The sequence below is a fragment of the Mauremys reevesii genome, linkage group 4 (genome assembly GCF_016161935.1).
Source record: "Mauremys reevesii isolate NIE-2019 linkage group 4, ASM1616193v1, whole genome shotgun sequence".
Classification (NCBI taxonomy): Eukaryota; Metazoa; Chordata; order Testudines; family Geoemydidae; genus Mauremys; species Mauremys reevesii.
The window spans coordinates 10,232,000-10,253,262 of NC_052626.1; the positions used below are offsets into that span (position 1 = coordinate 10,232,000).

The 21,263-nt window shown below is 43.6% G+C and overlaps 1 protein-coding gene across 6 annotated transcripts in view; it reads left to right on the forward strand.

Moving 5' to 3' along the window:
- The window catches only part of KTN1 (kinectin 1), a 112,777-nt gene that overhangs the window by 58,919 nt on the left and 32,595 nt on the right, over positions 1-21,263 (forward strand). For all 6 annotated transcript variants that reach the window (XM_039535184.1, XM_039535180.1, XM_039535183.1 and 3 more), the window contains exons 8-23: positions 438-544; positions 2,160-2,292; positions 3,729-3,816; positions 4,153-4,319; positions 5,397-5,465; positions 6,916-6,953; positions 7,554-7,644; positions 8,726-8,794; positions 9,503-9,540; positions 9,684-9,774; positions 12,898-12,966; positions 15,392-15,426; positions 15,577-15,667; positions 17,036-17,104; positions 20,186-20,223; positions 21,094-21,184. In XM_039535184.1, the coding sequence (XP_039391118.1) occupies positions 438-544; positions 2,160-2,292; positions 3,729-3,816; positions 4,153-4,319; positions 5,397-5,465; positions 6,916-6,953; positions 7,554-7,644; positions 8,726-8,794; positions 9,503-9,540; positions 9,684-9,774; positions 12,898-12,966; positions 15,392-15,426; positions 15,577-15,667; positions 17,036-17,104; positions 20,186-20,223; positions 21,094-21,184 (1,284 nt within the window). The remainder of the gene's footprint in view (positions 1-437; positions 545-2,159; positions 2,293-3,728; positions 3,817-4,152; positions 4,320-5,396; positions 5,466-6,915; positions 6,954-7,553; positions 7,645-8,725; positions 8,795-9,502; positions 9,541-9,683; positions 9,775-12,897; positions 12,967-15,391; positions 15,427-15,576; positions 15,668-17,035; positions 17,105-20,185; positions 20,224-21,093; positions 21,185-21,263) is intronic.

A 21,263-nucleotide genomic window follows, 5' to 3' on the forward strand; every position in this document is an offset into this window, starting at 1 on the left:
ATTGTGGCTTTAAACTTTGGTGCACATTTTCAGTTTAACTTAATTTATTTCTGTGGAAGTTTGAAGTCAGCCCCTTCCCTGAATCTATTTTATAAATGTCTAGTGGTGTTTATTGGACTAAGTCACATAATTAGGAATGCTCAGTGATCTACCATTACTAGATTTGCGTGCTGCATAAGAACACTGGCACATGCACACAAGAGGGAACAGTGGTTTAAAAGGCAAATGTGTCCTGTGTGAGCTTAAAATATCAATAGGTTTTTGATGGGGGTACATATTTATTTGTGTGTGGACTGCAAAACCTAAGAGCCTTCCAAATTAATTTTCTTGATCTGAGACTATTGTAAGTTTCTATTACAATACAGTAACGGTGTCTGTTACACAGCTATTGACTTCTCTTCCTCAGAGCTTTAAAATATGTGTGGTATTTATTTTAGTTCCAGCAACTTCGTGAGCAGATGGAGGCTGAGATAGGCCACCTGAAGCAGGAAAATGGTATCCTGAGAGATGCTGTCAGTACTTCTACCAACCAGATGGAAAGCAAGTATGTTCAGGAGTTCAGTGCCTCTGAGCCATCAGGGTTTTTAAAACTTATTGAGGCTTTCTCTGAAGATAACTGTTCTGGCCACCTTTTAGGTGTTCTTTTAACTGACACCATCTCCACAGTCATGGCTTTATTATACTGATATATAACTATATTCAATTATTTCTGGGGGAATTCTGTGCCATTGTATGCATGCAGAATTCACGTTCCCCACAGATTTCTTTGCTTCCCCACAGAAAAATGACTTTCTGATAGGGAAGCAAAGGGAAGCAGCAAGAACGGTGATGCATCCCTCCCAGCAGCTCAGGCACATTATTGCAGGTGCCCGGATCAGCTGGTGGAGAAGTAAATCATTGCTGGGAAGGTAGGGCAGGGGACAACCCAGCTGGTGGCTCCTATTTTGTGCCGGCTCAGCTGCTAGTCTCGGCTGGGCTGGGGGAGAATGAGACCTGCTCTTCCCCTGCAAGGAGTGACTGGGGCTGGGTCAGACCCTCCCCCAGCTGCAGGAAGCTCCACACTGCCTGCTCCCCCACTTCCTGCTCCCATCTTTGCTCAGCCTCAGGGAGAGGGGTCACTGTATGGGGAGCTGCTCCGCTGTCCACACAACTCCAGTGCATTCGGACCCCTACCCCATACCTGCCCCCCCTGCACCCAGACCTACCCCTCCACTGAGCCCCTCTGCACTCGAACTTCCACCCCAGTGAGCTTCCCGCCTTGCCCCCCATACCTGGAGTACTACAACATGACCTCCACACCCAGATCCTCACCCCACTGAGCCCCAACCAGCTACACCTAGACCCCCACTCCACCAAGCCCCACTCCCCCAGCACTCTCAGCAGTAATGTTCTGACACTCAGTGAGTTAGGCACCCAGGCCTAGATCTTCAAGTGATTATTGGCTTTGGATGCCTCAATTTGAGACCCTTATTTTTCAGTGGGTGGGTGCTTGGTACTTTTTGAAGAGCTGGCCTCTTAAAGTTGCTCAAGTTAGAGACCCTCCAATGGAAGGAAGCACAGAAGTGCTAAGTGTCACTATGTCTGTCTGACACAAATTATATAGCCCTTGGCCATGAGGCCTCAGTAGAAATATTGACCTTGTAATCTTGGGAGCCGGAAGATTTTAAGTCATTTTAACAACAATAGTAAACATCTGCATAAAAGATGCATCAAATGGGTAGCAATAAGATGATTATCTGTTGGTTGTTTTAGGAGAAGAGAGAGAAGCAAAGTCATTCAAAGTTTTATATATTGTGACTCGTATTGCTTCTGAGCCAACGAAGAGGGTCATTTGTGCTGCTGTAGAATCCTGAGATCCCAATAAGGGGAGAAGCGGGGCTCTGTTTTGTTAGGTGGTTCCCAGACACCCAGCTGCAGTTGACATGGTTCGAGTCAGGAACATTACTGCTTTCTGTGTGTAATTTTGTACATATTCTGAAATGCTAAATACTTCTGTTATTTTGCGAGAGTAAATTGGTATTAAATGCTTCTTTTAGAGGTACACTTTTTTTTATTTGATATTGATATTTGAGTGTACTGATACTTCATTGACTTGATCATTGTGAACTGTAATTGCTTAAGATTACGTTATGAAAAACCAGTCATTCTTATTTCTTTAGGCAGTCTAGTGAACTGAACAAATTGCGCCAGGATTGTGCTAGACTTGTGAATGAACTGACGGAGAAGAACAATAAATTGCAACAGGAGGAACTCCAAAAGAAAAATGCAGAGCAAACAATTGGCCAGCTAAAGGTGACTTCTGTTTTCTTTATCCCTCTGCAATTATGTTGTGCCCTTAACAAAGCCTATATTACTTTGACTGGGGAAATCTGCCTTCTGATATTTTAGGATATATGAGAAATTTGAAAGGAAATCTTGCTAAAATACGTATTGCCTATAAGCCTTCACATTAGCTCTGTATTTACTCTTTCGATGTCTGATAAAAATGGAAAATTGCAATTGGTGGAAAATAGCAGGCCTGCATTTGATGCTTCCTTTCTAGGTGAGCTTTGAATATATTGCACTTTTTAGTAATTATGAACACTCCTATTTAGTAAAAACTACTACTGAAAAATGTTGTCTTTTAAAAGAAACTTGCGTAACTTAAATCTCTGAACATATTAGAACAGTCAAAATTGTGACTGGAGCAATATCCTGTAGTAACTTACTTAGGCAGCATTGTCCCAATAGGTGTTTCAAATGATGTAAGTGTCCTTTTGTTTTTGTGGTTGGAGTAACTTATTCAAATACATGTATCTAAACAAAATGCTATATTTGTTAAGAGTAATCTAGTTTTACTGGCCTGGGATGTGCCTGGCTTGCCCCATTCCCTCTCTTTGATGGAACAGAGGTGCTTCTTTTCTTCCTATGTGGACATATAATAATAATAATAATTAATAAAAAATCTGTCAAAAGGAAATTCAGAATTTCAGAGTGCTGGCAGCTTGTTACTAAAAGAAAATCAATTTGCAGTGAAAGAACCCATGAATCGCTGTTGCTGGACAGGTGGCGTCTACAACTGAACCAAATTTTGGATAGCAAATGCAGATTTACACAAGATCTGGCAATTCTGGATTCAGGCACTCCTTCCTGAACTTGAGGAGTGACATTTTCCCGCTAGTTGTAGAAACCTTTCCGCTAAAGAGCTGCGGTTTAGATTGTTTGGGATCCAGTTCAGAGTTTGGACTGCAAAGCTGTGGAAATAGACTGGATTGGTTTAGGGTGAGGCTTATTGAGTGCTGCATGTCTCCACTGTGGCCTTGCTGTGTGTGGAAGGGAGGGACACATGCTGCCTTATATTGGATAGAGGTTTAGGAACATCGCTAGGGGATGGTCTACAGTAGAAACTTACATTGGTGTAGCTATACCTCTCAGGTGTTTGAAAAATCTGCACAACTGAGATGTAGCTATGCCACCCTAACCCCTGGTGTAGGCAGCCCTAGGTTGATGGAAGAATTCTTCCATCAACCTAGTTACCACCTCTCAAGGAGGTAGATTAACTATTGCAAAGGGAGAACCCCTCCTGGTGCTGTAGTGAGGTCTACACTGAGGCGCTGCAGCTGTGCTGCTGTAGTTTAAGTGTAGACATGGTCTAGAAAGTAGAGACGCACTCCGTTACACAGGTCAGTATGGGGACTTGAAAGTTGACCCTTTTTTCTTCTTTCCCAATCCCCACTTTCAATTGTTAGGTCCAACAGCAGGAAGCAGAGAGGAGATGGGAGGAAATCCAGGCCTATCTCAGGAAAAGGATAGCAGAACATGAAGCAGCACAACAAGGTATGAACATGTGTAGTTTCCTATTACTACCAAAGATGGCTGTCTCTCCCCTTTCCTGTATGTAAAAAGCATATTCTTGGGCAAATAACATTGAGCTATAGAGGGTTTAAAGGAAACGGTTCATCAATGTATTCAATACCTCCTCCAGCTGACGTCTCAGGAAAATAGTGCATTTCAACATGGTATCTATGGCCTGGGTTGTTTTAAGTGTGAAGGGTTAAGCATAGTTAAGTACTATGTTTACTTAAATAAAAACTGTCTTTTGCTCAGTTTTCCCAATATATTACAAATGTTTAAATATTTTGTTTAATTAAAACCTTGATGTTTCTGGTGCAGATGTGCAGAATAAGCTTGTGACCAAAGACAGTGAAATCCAGAGCCTGCACAGCAAACTTACAGATACAATGGTGTCTAACCAACAGCTGGAGCAAAGGATGTTGCAGTTAATGGAGGCTGAACAAAAGAGGGTCACTGCAGAGGATTCTGTGCAGTTGCAGGTGCAGGTACTGCATTAATAACTGAAGATCTTTCTCCATGCAACAGAGCTTGAATGATATTACTGGGCTTTTGTTTTAACAAAGCTTTACAACTGAATGCAAGAATGAATATACACCTCTACCTCGCTATAACGCAACCTGATATAACACAGGTTCGCGTATAGTGTGGTAGCAGTGGGGCTCTGGCGGTGCTTTAAAGGGCCCGGGGCTCCGGCTGCTGCGGGGAGCCCCAGGCTCTGTAAATCCCACTGGAGCCCTGCTGCTGCTATCCCGGGGCTGTGGCAGTGGGGCTCACTGGTGATTTAAAGGGCCCAGGCTCCCTGCAGCAGCTGGAATGTGGAGCTCTTTAAATCACTGCCAGAGCCCTGCTGCCCCTACCCCAATATAACGGAGTTTCAGCTATAACGCGGTAGGGATTTTTGGCTCCCCACGACCATGTTATAGCGGGGTAGAGGTGTACTTTGTTCCAATGATCAGTTGTCATCCTGTAAGAGGAGATGCTCTAAGCTGCTGCATTGGTTTCAAGCAGCTGGCTTATGTTGTATGGGGTATATGGAGTGGAAAGGAAGGGAATGTTCTCTTGTGGCACATACTGTGTTGTATTCCTTGTTGTTCTTAAATTTACTACCAAAAGATAATTGTAATTAAAAAATAGTGTCATCCAAACAATGTGGTTAACATAAGAACGGCCATACTATGTCAGGCCAAAGGTCCGTCTAGCCCAGTATCCTGTCTTCCGACAGTGGCCAATACCAGGTGCCCCAGAGGGAATGAACAGAACAGGTAACCATCAAATGATCCATCCTCTGTTGCCCATTCCCAGCTTCTGGCAAACAGACTAGGGACACCATCCCTGTCCATCCTCACTAATAGCCATTGATGGACTTATCGTCCATGAACTTAATTTTTGTTTTTTGTTTGTTTGTTTGTTTTGGACCCTGTGATAGTCTTGGCCTTCACAACATTGTTCAAGTGTAAATGCCTAACATGCAACTTTAAAACTGTGCAGTTAATAAGAACTAAAAATATATATGCCCTTGCACATTTAAATTTGCTTTTCTTTTTGTGTTCTCTCTCCATAAGGAGCTGATGGAGCAGAATGAGGCTTTGAAAGCTCAGCTTCAGAAGTTTCATTCACAAATGGCAGCCCAGGTACAGCATGTTCTAACACTATACATTTTGTCTTGCAGTCTTAACTGGTAAAAATTCTTTCAAAAGCCAGTTAAAACAATTACATTATTTAAATCTGGATATGGTACATTGAATATAGAAAGTTACCGTGACTCCTTAGGCAATAGAGCATGATGAAACATACCCCACGTTTTATAGTTCACGTAGAAATAGTGTTTACAACATTAAGTTATGTGGAATAATTTCTTAAATCCAATGACTATTTCAGTGGAAACAATAGAGGACTTGAAAAACTGTGAAAGTTATCACATGTTTAAACATTCTGGTTCCGCTTGATTTGCTTTGACAACTTATTTCTTTGTACAGTGTCGTTAAATACTGTACATCAGATTTCAGTGCCTCATTAGAGGCTCCAGTCACATCCAGATACTTCCTGGCTTCTGGGTTGCAGAGAGTGAGAAGTTGACTCTCTACACAGCCAATCGTAGAAATCAGCAGCCTTAGAAAAGCCCACTTTAACTTTTCCTGCTTAATGCAGGCACAAATGGAACAAGTACAAAGATTCAGAGCTCCCTGCCTGCCTGCCTACAGCTGAGTATTGAATTTTTTAGTCGTGCATGGACAAACTTGCTATCCCTTGATAGAGTCTACGGCCAGAAGGCACCACAGTGAGCATCTGGCCTGACCTCCTGGATAATACCAGCCATAGGGTTTCCCTGAAATCATTTCTCTTTGAACTCGAACCTGTTTTTTAGAAAAACATCCAATCTTGATTAAAAAAATTGCCAGTGATGGAGAATCCACCACAGACCATAGCAGGTTGTTCCAATTATTAATTGCCTTCACTGTCAAAAACTTGTTCCTTTATATCCTGTATGAATTTGTCCAGCTTCAGCTTCCAGCCAAGCTAGATACCCACATGTGGCCTGAACAAACTGAAGACCACATTAATAATCTGGCACTTGCCTTTTGTTGGAGAGTTTGGTCCCTTCAGGAGTGAGGGCAGTGGTGGAAAGGTGACAGGTTGGGCAGGTTATTTGGAGGGGTGGGGGTAGTGCTGGATGTCTGCCTACTTCTAAGTGGGGACTCACGTAAATGACTGAGATGGCTTGGGTTCACATTCATTGTAGTCGTCTTGATGCTGTTCTCTGCCATCTAGTATGAGTGGGGAAACTGGATGAGAAGAATCTATGGCATTGAGGCACAAAACTATAAGAGAACTCCCACAATTACGGGTCCATATGGTCCATTACGGTAATGTTCCTTGGCTCTTGGACCAGTGTGGGTAAGGACTTTGGTATGAGTTTATACCATTTCAAAGTTCTTTGGCCAGGAAATGTTGGGTATTTGGCCTGTGCCAGTTTCAAACATTTCCAGTAAACAAGTCCAGCAAATGTTATTTCTGGCTCAGCTTAGAAAAGGACTTTTTTTGTTTTTGATTTACATCCAGCTATTTTTTTCCCCTCTGTAGAGCTCTGCTTCAGTCCTGGCAGAAGAACTACAGAAAGTGTAAGCATCCCTTCTCCTATATGTTTATGAAGAAGTTGCTTGCTTTGTTGCCTGCTCAAGATGTAGAAACTCTTAACTCATGCTCGGCACATACGAGAGAGACCTGTGAAGGAAACGCAGTCACTTAAGTATTTACTTTGCATTGTATGTGATCCTCTTGGAAGCTGTGAAACTTCCTCCTATGGATTTCCCCTTCCCACCCCAGACTTAGAGTACATTGTGTGTAGCTGTGTTCGCTGTGCGGGAGTGAGAGCTGTCCCTCTTGCTGACGTCTGAGTGTATGGATCAGTGGCATGTGCAGGGCCAGGAGAATGTTAGAACAGCCTCTAAAGCAGACCTTCAGGGCACTTGTCCCGTTGAGGGGGAGGGTGTTACGATGCACCAGGCTTCGTGCCCGTCTTGTAAACTCTTGGCAAGCATAGAGGATTTAAAACAAAAAAGAAAAACTCTTTACGTCCAAAACACTCTGTCAACAGAATTAATTATAGCAGGTTTGATTTTGCGCCTGCATATTCTTCTTTTAAGTGTAGCCTAACACTATACAGCCATTTCTGTCTAAAAGGTCTTGTTGCAAATTACTTGCATCTCTTATTTGTACAGGATTGCAGAAAAGGACAAACAGATAAAGCAGGTGGAGGACTCTTTAGTCAATGAACATGTCAATCTAGCCGGCAAGGAGGAGGAGCTCAAGGTATAGGAAATGCCCCTTTGAAGGAAACTGAATGACTAAAGAGCAAGCTCATTACAGAAGTTGTAATTGTGAACTGAAACCCACAAACCCAGCAGACCCAAAACTGCCCCACACAAGTCCAGAAACTTCTGGATGTGGAGAACTAATTGTGCATCTGTCTAGCAACAATGACCCAGACCCAGACCCAACTCATTCCTATCCCTTCAAGAACTGTCTCCTTATTAGGCATGCAGGTTACACAGGCAGATGAACTTCAAGGAAGTAGGGTTGCCAGGTGTCCAGTTTTCAACCGGAAAGTCCAGTTGAAAAGGGAACCTGGCAGTGTCTGGTCAGTGTGGGCAAGGGGGGCAGGGGAGAGGGAAGGGGCAGCCTGTTGCCTGGCCATGAAGTGGCGGCTCCTGCGGCACCGCGCATGCACCAGCTTTGAGCAGCAAAATGTGCAGGGCTGCACCGGAGGACAGAGTGCAGGGGCCCATGGTGAATGGGGTGAGGGGCTCCCAGCAGGGATGGAACATTCCCTGGGAGGGAAGAAACGTGTGCTGTCCTGCCAGCCAGCACTATCTCCAGCCACGCTCTCAGGCAGCTCCAGGATGGGGAGGGCTTGAGTGGGCAGGGAAGGGGACTGCGGGGCAGGCAGCTCGGAGGGATGCCTCTGTGCAGGAGGGCCATGTCCTAGCTTGCCAGCAGGGCTGCCTGGCTGCTCCCGTGCGGCTACAGTGCTCTTCTGACCTGCACTACCAGGTGGCCTGCTGGAGCTGGGGTTGCAAGTCCCTTGGGGCTGCTCATGCTGGAGTTGATGGGGGAGAGCAGTGAGCAATCGGGGGAGGAGAGGGAGAGGAATGAGTGAGGGGTAGGGCCTCAGAAGGGGCAGGGGCGGGGTTTTGGGGGAAGAGGTGGGGCAGGGGTGTCCAGTTTTCAGACATTAGAAAGTTGGCCGCCTGACAAGGAAGTCCGAGATTATCTTGGTGTTAATGTTAGGCTCTTAGCAAAAGGCTGTGTGAAATATTTGCACTGAAGAATATGGAATGACTTGAAATAGTGTCTTTAAAAAGCAAATGAATTCATCTCTTTTTCTCTGTAGGTTGTACAGAATATGAATTTATCCCTAAAAGCGGAGGTGCAAAAGTTACAGGCTTTGACAAATGAACAGGTAAAATAACCATGTTTACTTAACTCATTAAGTGCCAGATTCTCCCACACAGACACCTGAGTGGCACAGTACTTTGCGAGTAACCTCATTGATTTCAATGAAATTACTCTTGGACTAGGGTAAAACTATGAAGGCTATAGATCTGGGCTCATTAGTGATGACTTTTGAGAAACCAAACATCTAAGGAATCTGTTTAAAGGAAGAGTCTGGTTATTTAACATCCCAGTTACTGCAGTATACAGCTTTAATTTGTTCATCATATGGATTCGTTTAAATTTTCAAGCAGATTCCTTCAGGACACTATGCCCACAGTTGTGAATACAGATACCATGATTGCATGTGCAGTCTTGACCACTATCTAAAATAATCATACATGCACACTGCTTCCCATGGGCAGTTCTAAAAATCGGGCCCTTCGCATTTCAGCCTCATGGCCAGGTATTTAAAATACTCCACGGTGCTTTATTTCATCATAGTGAGTGCTGGCTATCTGAGAGCACCAATGTGGAGGACCAGTTGTTGAACGTATAATGTGGAAGATGTGAGCTTGTAGTCTTTAAAAATGAGTAAAGATAACATTGTTGGAGACTAATATAGTGAAAGAATCAGCAAAACTGACTTATTCTAGCTTGAATATTGGGGAATGTGGGGTTGATTGAGTCTTGTGATGTAATATGTTAAGACTCTGCTAATCCTCTTTATATCTAGGCTGTTGCTGCACATGAACTGGAGAGGATGCGGAAAAGGTAGATTAAATAAAATAAATCCAACCAGCATTTGGTAAACAATTTTTTGTAGCTCTTTGTATATACCTTTTTAATTGAATCGATGCTTTTCGTAAGAGAGTGGAAAAGGGAAGCATTATTAACTGTGCAATTTTCTGTCTCAGTGTTCATATGAAAGATGACAAAATAAGAGCACTTGAAGAACAGCTACAAGGACAACTCGTCCAGGTTTCAAACACAAGGGAAGAATTTAAGGTACTGTACTCTGTGTTAAGCTTATTCGTAACATTTTCTAGATTTCTGAAAGATTCTGTAACAGTGCAAACAACTGCACTGATTTGCAGAGCGGAGGTTGTGTGCTTTCAGCTGTTAAGACTGTAGACAGGAATATGTAATATTGCTGGTGTCCGTTCAGGATGTCGTAGCAGCAGCAAGCTGTGCAACTGAGTACATCCGTGTTAAAATCCATTTAAATGTACTAGCTGCAGCTGTGAAGACTAATGTCTCTAAATAGTTAATGAACTCTCTGAAAGGACGAGATGTTCCGTAATAACCATGACAGGTTTTTCTGCATTTCATATTTGAAATGTGTCCTGCCAGATGTTGATGCGTGCATAGTTTGGATTATCATGTTGCTAGTGATCTGATTACAACTTTTTCTTAAAACTCTAAATAAATGTAAAAATATCTGATTTTGCTTTTAACTTAAAACATCTCATCTGTACTATGGCAGCTAAGCTATCGATTAAAGATATAGCTGTGCCAACGTTTGAATTCCTTTGTGCAGAGCTATGTTTGTTTCTGTATTATGTGCACACAAGAGCGAACAACGTTTAAAAAACACCCCCCCCCCCCCCAAACATCCTCACTTCTGGATTTAAACCCTTATAAAGCAAGGCCTGCTTCCCAAAGGCCTTCTTCCTAAAGGTAGTTCCTTCAGCACAAAGGGGATAGCCCCTTTACTTCTCTTCCCACACAAGATTAACTCTGCTGTGAGCTGACGCTCAACCTAACCCATAAAGCATGGGTAGTCAATAGGTGGACTGTGGGTCAAAGCTAGACTGCCAGATGCTTTTGATTGAACCCCCAAATTTTTGTATTTACTTATTATCATTATTTTCTTTTCTTTGGAGTCTGGACCTTGACGATACCTTGACCAAGAAATTTGGATCCTGACCAAAAAATAGACTACCCCTGCCATAAAAGATGGAACAGTGCTGGGAGTTGTAGGGCTTTGCATCAGAGGAAAGGCAGAACGGGATGAGTATCCTAGTCCAAAATGAATTGATTCTCAATCATAACTAGTTGTGCAAATAATTGATCTTTTAGCTTGCTGGGAATTCTGGAAAGAAATGTTTCAGGTCAACCCGAGAGAGAATTTTTCATTTTTTAGCAAACTGTGAAAAGTCAAAGAAAAATTAATTTGGGGTCTAACAGTGTTTCATTTAGATTGTAAGTGCTTTGAAACATTTTTAATTGAATTTTTTTAAAATTCAGAATCTAATTGAAATGTTTGGACTTCTATAGTTTTTTTTTTTTTTTTTCAACACAATTTGGCAAAACAGACACAAATTTTGTGGAATGTTTCGGTGTTGCCAAACTTGCATTTTTATTGGGAAAAACACTTTTGGCCAAAAAATTTTGTCCAACACTAATCACAATCCTTTTTGTTGTACTCCTTTCCTGTCTAAACTTGCCCTGTAAACCTTTGGGGTAGGAACCATGTGTTTAGAGAAAGTGCCTAGTAGATTTTTAAGGATTCTGAAAATCACTGGTAAAAGTGATGGAAGCTGGGCTCTAAAAATACATGCTGATGGAGCTAAATGTAGATTTAAAAAAAGAGTACATGGTGAAGAACTGCATTTCCTGCCTTCTCCAGCACGTGGGAACAATCAGCAAGTTGTGGACAAATACACCGCTACCTCGCTATAACGCCACCCGATATAACACGAATTTGGATATAACGCGGTAAAACTGTGCCCCGGGGGGGTGGGGCTACACACTCAGGTGGATCAAAGCAAGTTCGATATAACACAGTTTCACCTATAATGCGGTAAGATTTTTTTGGCCCCCAAGGACAGCGTTATATCGAGGTAGAGGTGTAGCTGTGGAATGAACTAAAGTGCCTAGAAACTAATAACAGTTTTATCTAAGCTAATGGGACTTTAAAGGTGTGCAGGAAGGGTCCAGCTATGGTGTTGATGCTCTCAGTACAGAAGATAAGAATGTATTGATCCCATGGATCCTAAATTTATCATCTCCATTCTGTAAAACATTTTTACTGTTCTGCTCTTCATAGTAGCAAATGGAGGTTTGCATCCCAAGCAGTACTAAGCTGGTGCCAGTATCCAAGAGAGGTGAAGTATCTATGCAGTCATCTGTGTAACTGGTGGGGAGAAAAATGTGTTCGTTAGAAGCCAGCGTTGTTTCAGAAATAGCAATCTAGGCTAGATCTGCACTTCTTTTTTTTTTTGAGGTCTTGATTTGCCAGTTAAGATGGGGTTCTGTTTCTGCCATGCTCCAGAGAAAAACAGCTTTGTCACCTCTAGAGTGATTATCAAAGGCAGAGGAGGGGCCCACAGTATGATTACTTGCCTTCTCGTAGGCATCTAATCCAACAACTGGAGCTGGAGCATGCAGGAGACTGCAGACCCATCTGTTTTTTCTGTGTTTATAAACATTTTAGGGTAGCTTGTGAGCATCTGGGAGGGGATATTGGAACCTTTCTTTTACAAAATGAGCATTTTGTAAAAGCCAGTCATCAGCAATAAGTTGACGTGGTGCTAATAAGTGGCTTTTTTGTAGGAGGATAGACTAGATTTCACTGTCGTATACTAGGTAAGAGCTCAGAGGGGTAGCCGTGTTAGTCTGGATCTGTAAAAGCAACAAAGAGTCCTGTGGCACCTTATAGACTAACAGATAACAGATGTTATGCAGCATTGCAGCATGGTGTGTTTACCTACTTCGATGAGCTGAATGCCATCTGAAGAAAAGAGTACCAATAATCCTGCAACTCATGCTGACATCTGTTATTCTCTATATGTGCCAGGACTCTTTTTTTTTTTTTAAACAAACTACAACTCCCAGCACTGTTACATCTTTTATGGCAGGGGTAGTCAGTTATTTTTGTGTGATCCCATCCCTGGGGGCGAGGACTATTTCTCTTGGCTATCTGGGGACAAAAGTCTTAATGTTCTGAGGAAGCAAGAAAGAGGGAAAACCAACTTTTTTTAGTTTTTTTTTCTATGCTACTGTATTTGTGTTTAAAAAAAAAAAAGCTGCAGCTTCTCTACTTATGATTCATTAGATGGCTAATGTTACAAAACAAAGTAATTTGGGTACGCCGTTCCGAATTGACGGCTTGCTATCTCCTTCCAGGTTCTTAAGGATCAAAACAAAGCTTTGCAATCGGAAGTTCAAAAACTGCAGGCTCTCTTGTCCGAGCAGGTACAATCAATATTTACTGATGTCTTATTACATAGCTGGTGGGAGTAGGTTTTTGTTTTAAAGAGCTCTGCTTCTGACCAGGGTCCCTAGTTGAGCTAGTTGAAAACTCCAGCTGCTCCATCCATTGCTTTTAGAGCTCCGGTTTCACTACTGCAAGATGGAAGGTCCTTTGTGGCCCTAACCTGATGGATGAGCAGCCATTGGAGAGCCATTGGAGAGCTTTCAGTCAAGCTGCTGGATATAAAGAAAAACCCCACGGGCCTCCTGAGGGTCTCTAGTGGAATCAGGAAGCCAATATTGAGTCAAAAGCCTGGGAACAGATTGCCCAAGCGGTTGACGAGTCAATCTGATTGGTTAAATATAACTTGGTGAGCCATGCTACACCCTCCCCCACTGTGATGTGTCAAGACAGAGGACATCACTCTTTCCTTTTGTCTGTATGTCACCTGTCCCAGCAGCCAGCATGGCCATTGGAGATCAGAGACATCTAGGCTCAAAATCCCTGAGGGGGGTTCTTCATTTGGATTTTGGTGCTTACTGGCCTGTGTTTTCTTGTTATAGGCGTCTCCTTCCCCTGGGGTCCTGATGACCTCTCAGGCACAGTTCATTATAATTATAGCTCAGTCAGATGGGGCTTGTTGTAGCAGAGAGTATGGAAGGTCATGGTGTTACAGGTGAAGCAGCACTGGTAAATGAGACAACATCCTGCTAGTGGAAGGAGCCCCGCTTCATCATTTGAGCTGATCCGTGAGAGACCGATGCCCCAAGGAGGGAGGTGGTTTGGGGCACTTTAAAGGGACAGCTCCTGGCAGTGGCATGGAGACAGTAAACTGGTCATTCCACCAGGCAAGCCCTTGCCGTGCTAATGGGAAGGGGGATTGCTCTGGGTCACTTTACATGGATGTGATGCAAGGCTGAGGGGAGGTGGATTCTCGCAGGCAATGGCATGACTCTTCTCATTTGCTCCATGTGGCAGGTTGTTACATAGGAGCCGTGGCCATTTGACCCAATGTTTTCGTGTATTCACTCCGCAGAGGGAGTGGGAGGTGCAAGATACCTTGCTATCAACATTTAGCTCTGTGTGTACTTTGTAGATGCTGCTGCGTTCGCTCCTCTAACTCTTTTACTGCTTTTGATGCTCTTGGTTTCACTGCAGATGTAAATAGCGCAGGTAATTCTGTGTGTTCATGCAGGTTGTCTGCTAGTGCTGTTCCCTCCCTCAGAGTTTTGGGCTGGTCTGTACTCCAGACTGACCCTTTTTACCATGTTGTCACTCACCTTCCCGTTTCCAGACTGAATTGCCTGCTTGTTTTCCCTTGAAAGGGAGCAGTAGCCATTCGTCTGTGAGCTGCCTCTTGTTCCGTGCCAGCGGCCTCCCGTCTGCGGTAGGGGCTGTGACAGGACGAGGGGCAATAGTACCGTATTTCTTCAGCCAACCAAAACTCTAGGCTTCACAGCAAGCAACATAAAGCTAAAATGGAACTTAAAAAGTCTGGACCCCTTTTGTATTTTTCAGTCTAACCTGATGAACCTTTTTCTAATACACTTTTTCCTTGTGACTATCATAATGACCAGTACTACTGGTTATTCTTAGTCTTATTGCTGATCTCTTACCTGGAGCACTCCCCCACGTACCTTGTTCCTCACCTACCAGACAAGTTGGTAGTGGCTGCCTGTGAAGAGCATCAGCAAAAGACATGGCTTTACCCTTTCACCACAGGTCTTGCTGCCTCAGCTTTGAAATCTATTTGGCTGCAGTTACAGCCGCCAGTCAGCAGCTCCTACCCCTGGAACAGCTCCATTGTTCTAAGGTGTGACAGTTAGAGATTCCCAACTGGCACCTTGGAACCTGATGCAGGGTTTTCTCCAGCTGTTGGCTTGAGTGCCTCCTCCCTTGTGGGTGGCATTAAAAAAGCTGCTGCCAGCATGCACTGCTGTTGGCCCTTGCATAGATGTAAAAGCCAGAGCCTGGTGCGTGGTGCCCCAGCTAAATACATTGTTTTGGAAAATGTAGAAACTCTGATCTTGATTATACTGGCAGGTGTTCAGATCTGTGGGCTGGAAGTTCAGAGCCAGATGCTGCAGGGCGCTGGGTGCCCTCAACTCCCACCAACATCATTGGAGTGAGGGAGCAGTTGGCACCTCATGAGATTTGAGCCTGATGTCCAGAGCTCCTTGCTGTTTGTGACCTAATATGAAGAGTATAAAAGCTAGCCTGGCCCAGCACCCCTGGCCTAACGGGTTCAAATCCCGCTTTCCAGTAGCAGTATTGGGAGCTCACATTATGAAAATTCTACCTCTTGGACTAGTTTAATCCAAAAACTCAGTGTCTAGACAAGCTGATGCGAATCAGTCCTTTCTGTTACTAAACCTTAAACCAGTGTTGTTCCAATCGGTGACCAGCTTTTCATACTTTAATTTATAGGCTGATAAAGAACTGTTGGAGCAAATGGAAAGGAGGTAAGGGATTTTCAGCTCTCATCAAGGAAGCTAAAATACCTACTTGATCCTATGGCAGTAAGGTTACTAGTTTTTCCCTGAAAATTTCTTGTAGGAGCAACTTGTTTCTTCATGGAGAATATCTTGTAACATCTTTGTTTAATTTCTCAGTATTACTGAAAAGGATGAAAAGATAAAGACGGTTGAAGAACTGCTGGAAGCTGGGCTCATACAAGTGGCTAATAGGGAGGAGGAATTGAAGGTAAAAATCTCTTGCAATATTATCAGTGGGAAATAGAGACTGGGGTTTCTCATGTTATGTGTAACTTTGAGCTGTGGGTCCACATGTTAAGGTATCAGAACATTTCCTTTGAATAGGGAAAAGTGACCTCCTTGAGGCCAAAATGTTCACTTCCTTCTGCTGATGTTTTCGTGCACAAGTTAGCACAGTCTATTCTTATTCTAGAGGAATTTGGTAATGTCCTAGTTGGTCAGGACTAAAAACCAGTGCGATCCCACATGTATATGTCCAGAGTGATTAGTGACAAGATTACATCTAGAAAAAGTTTATTTAAACTCTTGGGATTATTACTGCAGCTTCTGTGATTTTTCTACTCTAATGGTAGTTGGAAGATGAAGTAAATTGTAAACGGATCAAATTTCCTTTTACTGTCCCACCTAGAAGTATTTGTAAATACATCAAAATGGAAGAATGTTAGGTTGATGGGAAGCCCGGAAAGCCATCGTGGTAGAACACCAATCTGAGCATGGAGATCTATGTACTTGTAAATGACCGGCTCAGTGACTGGAACTCCAATCTAGGAATGAAGCCATCTGCCATAAAAAAGCTACAGTTTGCACAAAAAGCAGTAGCCTGGTTGTTAAGCAACCAAAGTTGCTGTGTGCACATCACTCTGGTGCTCTTCACTGCTCTAGCGCACTGTGAATCAGTATCTAGTTCAAGGTGTGAAGGCTGGCCTTTCAGAGTCCATGTAAGAACTTTCACAGAGGCCATGGAACTTGGTATCAGATGAAATTGTGACAATTACTAAACTCGCTGCAGAACTTTTTTTTAACCTAACATTCCCACAAGAAATATTTCCACGCCCCTCACCCGTGCCCCTCTCCTGTAATTCTGTTCAAAGTAGCCCTTTAATGCTACTTGCTGGGAAGGAGAAGAGGAGTACAATGGTGGGTGCCACCATAAACTACAAACGTACATATTGTGGGTAGGCAGTTTTTAAGGGGTCAGAAAGGTTGATGGATATTTGAAGGGTGTGTAAATTCTAAAAGAGGGGAGGCTTGTTTCACAGTGGTAAAAATAAGAAAAGGAAGCTTTTTAGGCTAAAATAAGAAAAAAAAATTACTGGCTTCCCTTGACATGTAAAACTAGACTAGATAAAACATTCTATACTGGCAGGGCGTAGGGAGATTAGATCTAGGTGGGTCTTTTTTCCATCTTTAATTTCTATCCTGTTTCAGTTGGAGTCAATTTAATCGAGAGAGATATAAAAACTTGAAGGTGAATATTGCTTTTAAGAGGCATCATCCAAACAGCAGTGAACAAATTTGTTTTTGATCTTTCCTAAAACTGCGTTTATCACTTTTCCTGTGTATTTCTCTTTAAAAGGCACTGCGAGCCGAAAATTCATCCTTGAAAAAAGAAGTTCAAAATCTGCAAATTCAGCAATCAGAGCAGGTAGTACTTTAAATCCTAAATTGTATTACGTGCCAACTACATTAAAAGAACACTACTGAGATTTAAAAGTCAAGCATTCAAAAGTTAGGAAATGCCATAACTGAGATTGCCTGTGTGACTTTGATTTGGCACCTGTGTGTGTGTGTGTGTGTGTGTGTGTGTGTGTGTGTGTGTGTGTGATGAAGAGCAGCTGTGTAGCTCGAAAGCTTGTTTCTTTTATCAACGGAAGTTGGCCCTGTAAGTAGGGCCCTACCAAATTCATGGTCCATTTTTGCCAATTTCATGGTCATAAGATTTAAAAAATCATCGATTTAGTTATTTCAGCTATTTAAATCTGAAATTTCATGGTGGTGGTGTAATTCTAGGGGTCCTGATCCAAAAAGGAGTTGGTCACAAAAAAAAGTGGGGTGGGGAGGTCGCAAGGTTATTGTAAGGGGGGTTGTGGTACTGCTACCCTTACTTCCGTGCTGCTGGTGATGGCGCTGCCTTCAGAGCAGGGCAGCTGGAGAGCAGCAGCTGCTGGCCGGGAGCCCAGCTCTGAAGACAGAACCTCCAGCAGCAGCAGCGCAGAAGTAAGGATGGCCTGGTATGGTATTGCCACCTTTACTTCTGTGCTGCTGCTGGCGGGTGTTGCTTCAGCGCTGGGCGCCTGGTCAACAGCTGCTGCTCTCCAGTCACCCAGCTCTGAAGGCAGCACAGAAGCAAGGATGGCAATACTGTCACCCCTGCCCCCAAAATAACCTTGTGACACCCCCACCCCCTCCCGGCAACTCCCTTTTGGGGTTTCCCTTTTGAGAAACGCTGGTCTCCCCTATGAAATCTGTATTGTATAAGGTAAAAGCACACAAAATGTCTATCCGGGATGGTCTAGACAGTATTTGGTCCTGCCATGAGGGCAGGGGACTGGACTCGATGACCTCTCGAGGTCCCTTCCAGTCCTAGAATCTATGAGAGAGACCAGATTTTACGGTCTGTGACACGTTTTTCATGGCTGCGATTTTGGTAGGGCCCTGCCAGTAAGAGATTACCTTACCCACCTTGCATCTCTATGCATTGAGACAACCTTTGGTTACATAATCTTGTACAATTTTTTGGTACCCACATGGATTATCAGCAGGGTTGGAACCATTAGATCAGATATTCAGATATTTGCTGGCTGCAGAGGAATGGTGAGACTCAAGAATCTTGGGTTCCATTCCAGCTTCTGGAAAGGAGCAGGCTCTAGTGGGTATAAATTCTTCCATCTGTTCCCCCAAGTGGGACCCTCTTCTGCCCCAGCCCTTCCAACCCATTCCTGACTTCTCTCTTCTCCCACTCCTTGTTCCTCATTCCGGCCCCATTCTCCTTAGCTAGCCAGTCCCAGTCTCAGTCTCCATTCTGCAGGCATCTCATCCCAGTCTTTTTCCAGCAAGTCCTAGTCTCACCTCTCACAATATCCCATCCCAATCTTTGTCCCACCATTCCTAGTTCCATCCTGTGTATCTTCCCCATTCTCACTGGCTCCCAGTCTCTCGCCTCCAGATCCTGAAATGGAATGCAGGATTCCGGATCTCACCGTTCCTCTGCTGTCAGCAAACATCTGTAAAACCCACTGGCAAAGTCTTTCTCTACTCCCCTCTAGTGCTGGCCCACATAGAGGGTGACAACCTACTACTGCTATCAGTTACTTCAGTAGCTCAAGTGGCAGAAGTCTGTCCCTCGTGATCTAAAGGTTCCAAACCTACTGATGACTCCCATAGAGTCTGTATGATACCATACAATGCAATTTCTGTGTTTAGTATTTAAAACAAACAAACAAACAAAAACCCTAGGAAATTACACACACACAACCTATGTTCAGAATATTAAAGTTGCAAAGTCAAACCTTCAGATTGGGAAATGCCAGAAGTAAGGTTGCCCAGGTGACCTAAATGTAACCCTCTGGTACATATGAATTATGATGTCTAATTATATGATCAAAACTTTGATGTTCTTCTAATGTTCGCGCGCGTGTGTGTGTGTGTGTGTGTGTGTGTGTGTGTGTGTGTGTGTATCCATTATAGAATCCTCTTGTTTTATTCTTTGGGCAGTTGCAGGAGGCTGCTCACCTACTGGCACTGGGTTTCACCCAAGCGGCTCATGAGAGCGCTTTTAATACTGAAAAAAGCTCACGGGGAGCCTACATAAATTGATACTTACTGATTTTGAAGTTTATAAATGTACAATATCCATCCCCATTCTCTACTTGCTTTACTGGCTGCTAAAATGCAATCTATGCAAAAGAATAACAAATCCAGTAGCAAATCCCAACCCCTTTAAACCAGCCAGTTGGCAAAGGAGTTTCTCTGCCTCTTGCTTCCCCCAATATCTCAGCCCCCATCTCGCTGTCCTCCCCAAAGCTCAAGGAAATACAGATCATGATAACAATCTGGTGATATCAAATAGTCTGTTAGGCACTATGTGCCAATGATTTTTTTTAACTATATGTACTAATAAACCTACCCACTTAATTAGCAAAGTGTGACGTGCGCAGAGTTATTGATTGCACTGGGAGTGCTGTCTGGGACCTGAAAATGGACTGGTGACCTTAAGGGCCTGAGAGAGCCAGGCAGAGGTTTTGAGTCTTGTCTTTTTGGCCTGTGTTTGTACAGTGCCTGCCTAGCCCAATGGGGTGCTGGTCCGTGCCTAAGGCTCCTATGTACAATGGTCATTCCAATGCCTTTGTGGTCTGCCTTGACCATTGTTAAAGAAGCAGTGGCTGGGCTTTCTCTCACGAGGCATTGCCAGTTAATAGCTCATCTTGAACCTTTTCTTTTTGGGGAAAGTTATTCTGGAACATGCTGCAATAACTTTGAGTTTTGTAATGATGGTGGGCACCAGTCCACTAGGGACCACCACAGAAGCCATCAAACCGCCAACCTATGATAAAAACTTAGGACCACTACAAACCCAGACCAAATTCAAACGAACGTCTTAAAGCTTGCAGAGCTTTGTGTCCCATTACTGATCCCTGCACTCTCCAGCCCCTTTCCCTCCCACTAACCACCAGTGAGTTCCTTTGAACTCTTCAGTCTCTCTAAACTAAATATTTGTTTTGCTCAGGTTTCTTTCGAATCAGTGGTGGAAGAACTTCAGAAAGTGTAAGTAGCGTTATGAACCTGTCATCCCTCTGCCCTAAACCTCATCCCTCTTTGCTGTGTTCAGGGGTATGTTGCCTCTCCTGAGCATTCCATTTTCGTCAGGTGCACAAAGTTTGCATGGCTGTGAGAGCTCTGAGCAACACCTCAAGCTAAACTAATGCTTCTGTAAACCCCGTAATAGATCTGCACTAAATAGTGTAGGGGACAGGAGTTGATTGACGTAGGACTCGTGTTAGTTTTGCTAGCCCAGGCCTTAGGCTTCGAGGCCTGTCCTTGGTCACTAGATGCTGGACCATTAGATTATTGGCTGGTTCTCCTTTAATGTGCGTGAAAGGAGTGGATTTGTATTTCTTACTCTTAAAGGTTAAGAAAAAATAAAAAAACAGCAGTAAATATTTTGCTGAAGCATGTTTGCCAGAACTTGAAATCTGAAGGTAGGCGTGTGGCCTACTAGGACTACTGCTGCTGATTACAAACCAAACTAGGTACCTACAACTAGGGTGACCAGACGGCAAGTGTGAAAAATCAGGATGGGTGGGGAATAGGAGCCTATATAAGGAAAAAAAAAAAAACCAAAACCAAAATCGGGACTGTCCCTATAAAATTAGGACATCTGGTCACCCTACTACCAATGGTTCACAGGGCTAGTTATTGCAAAAGCAAGCTTGTATCACGTTGCCATATCCCCCTCCTTCCGCTACCCTGGGTGTGTGTAGGATACCCACTTGTGTGATTCTGATATACAAATGTACAGCACCGAGGACAGAGGGGCCTGTCTGGGGCTCTTAGGGGCTACTGTGATGTTAATAATGAAGATCGCTTCCCCTAGTTCAACTAGCTTGTGATGTTTCCTCTCTGTTCTGTGCTAAGAATCCATGAGAAGGATGGAAAGATCAAATCGGTGGAAGAACTCCTGGAGGCTGAAGTCCTCAAAGTTGCACACAAGGAGAAAACGGTTCAGGTACCTATCAGAGTCGTGCTGTTGCCTTTCTGTGTCTGTGCCATTAACTTCCATTTCTTTGTTCTTGCCTTGCATTTAA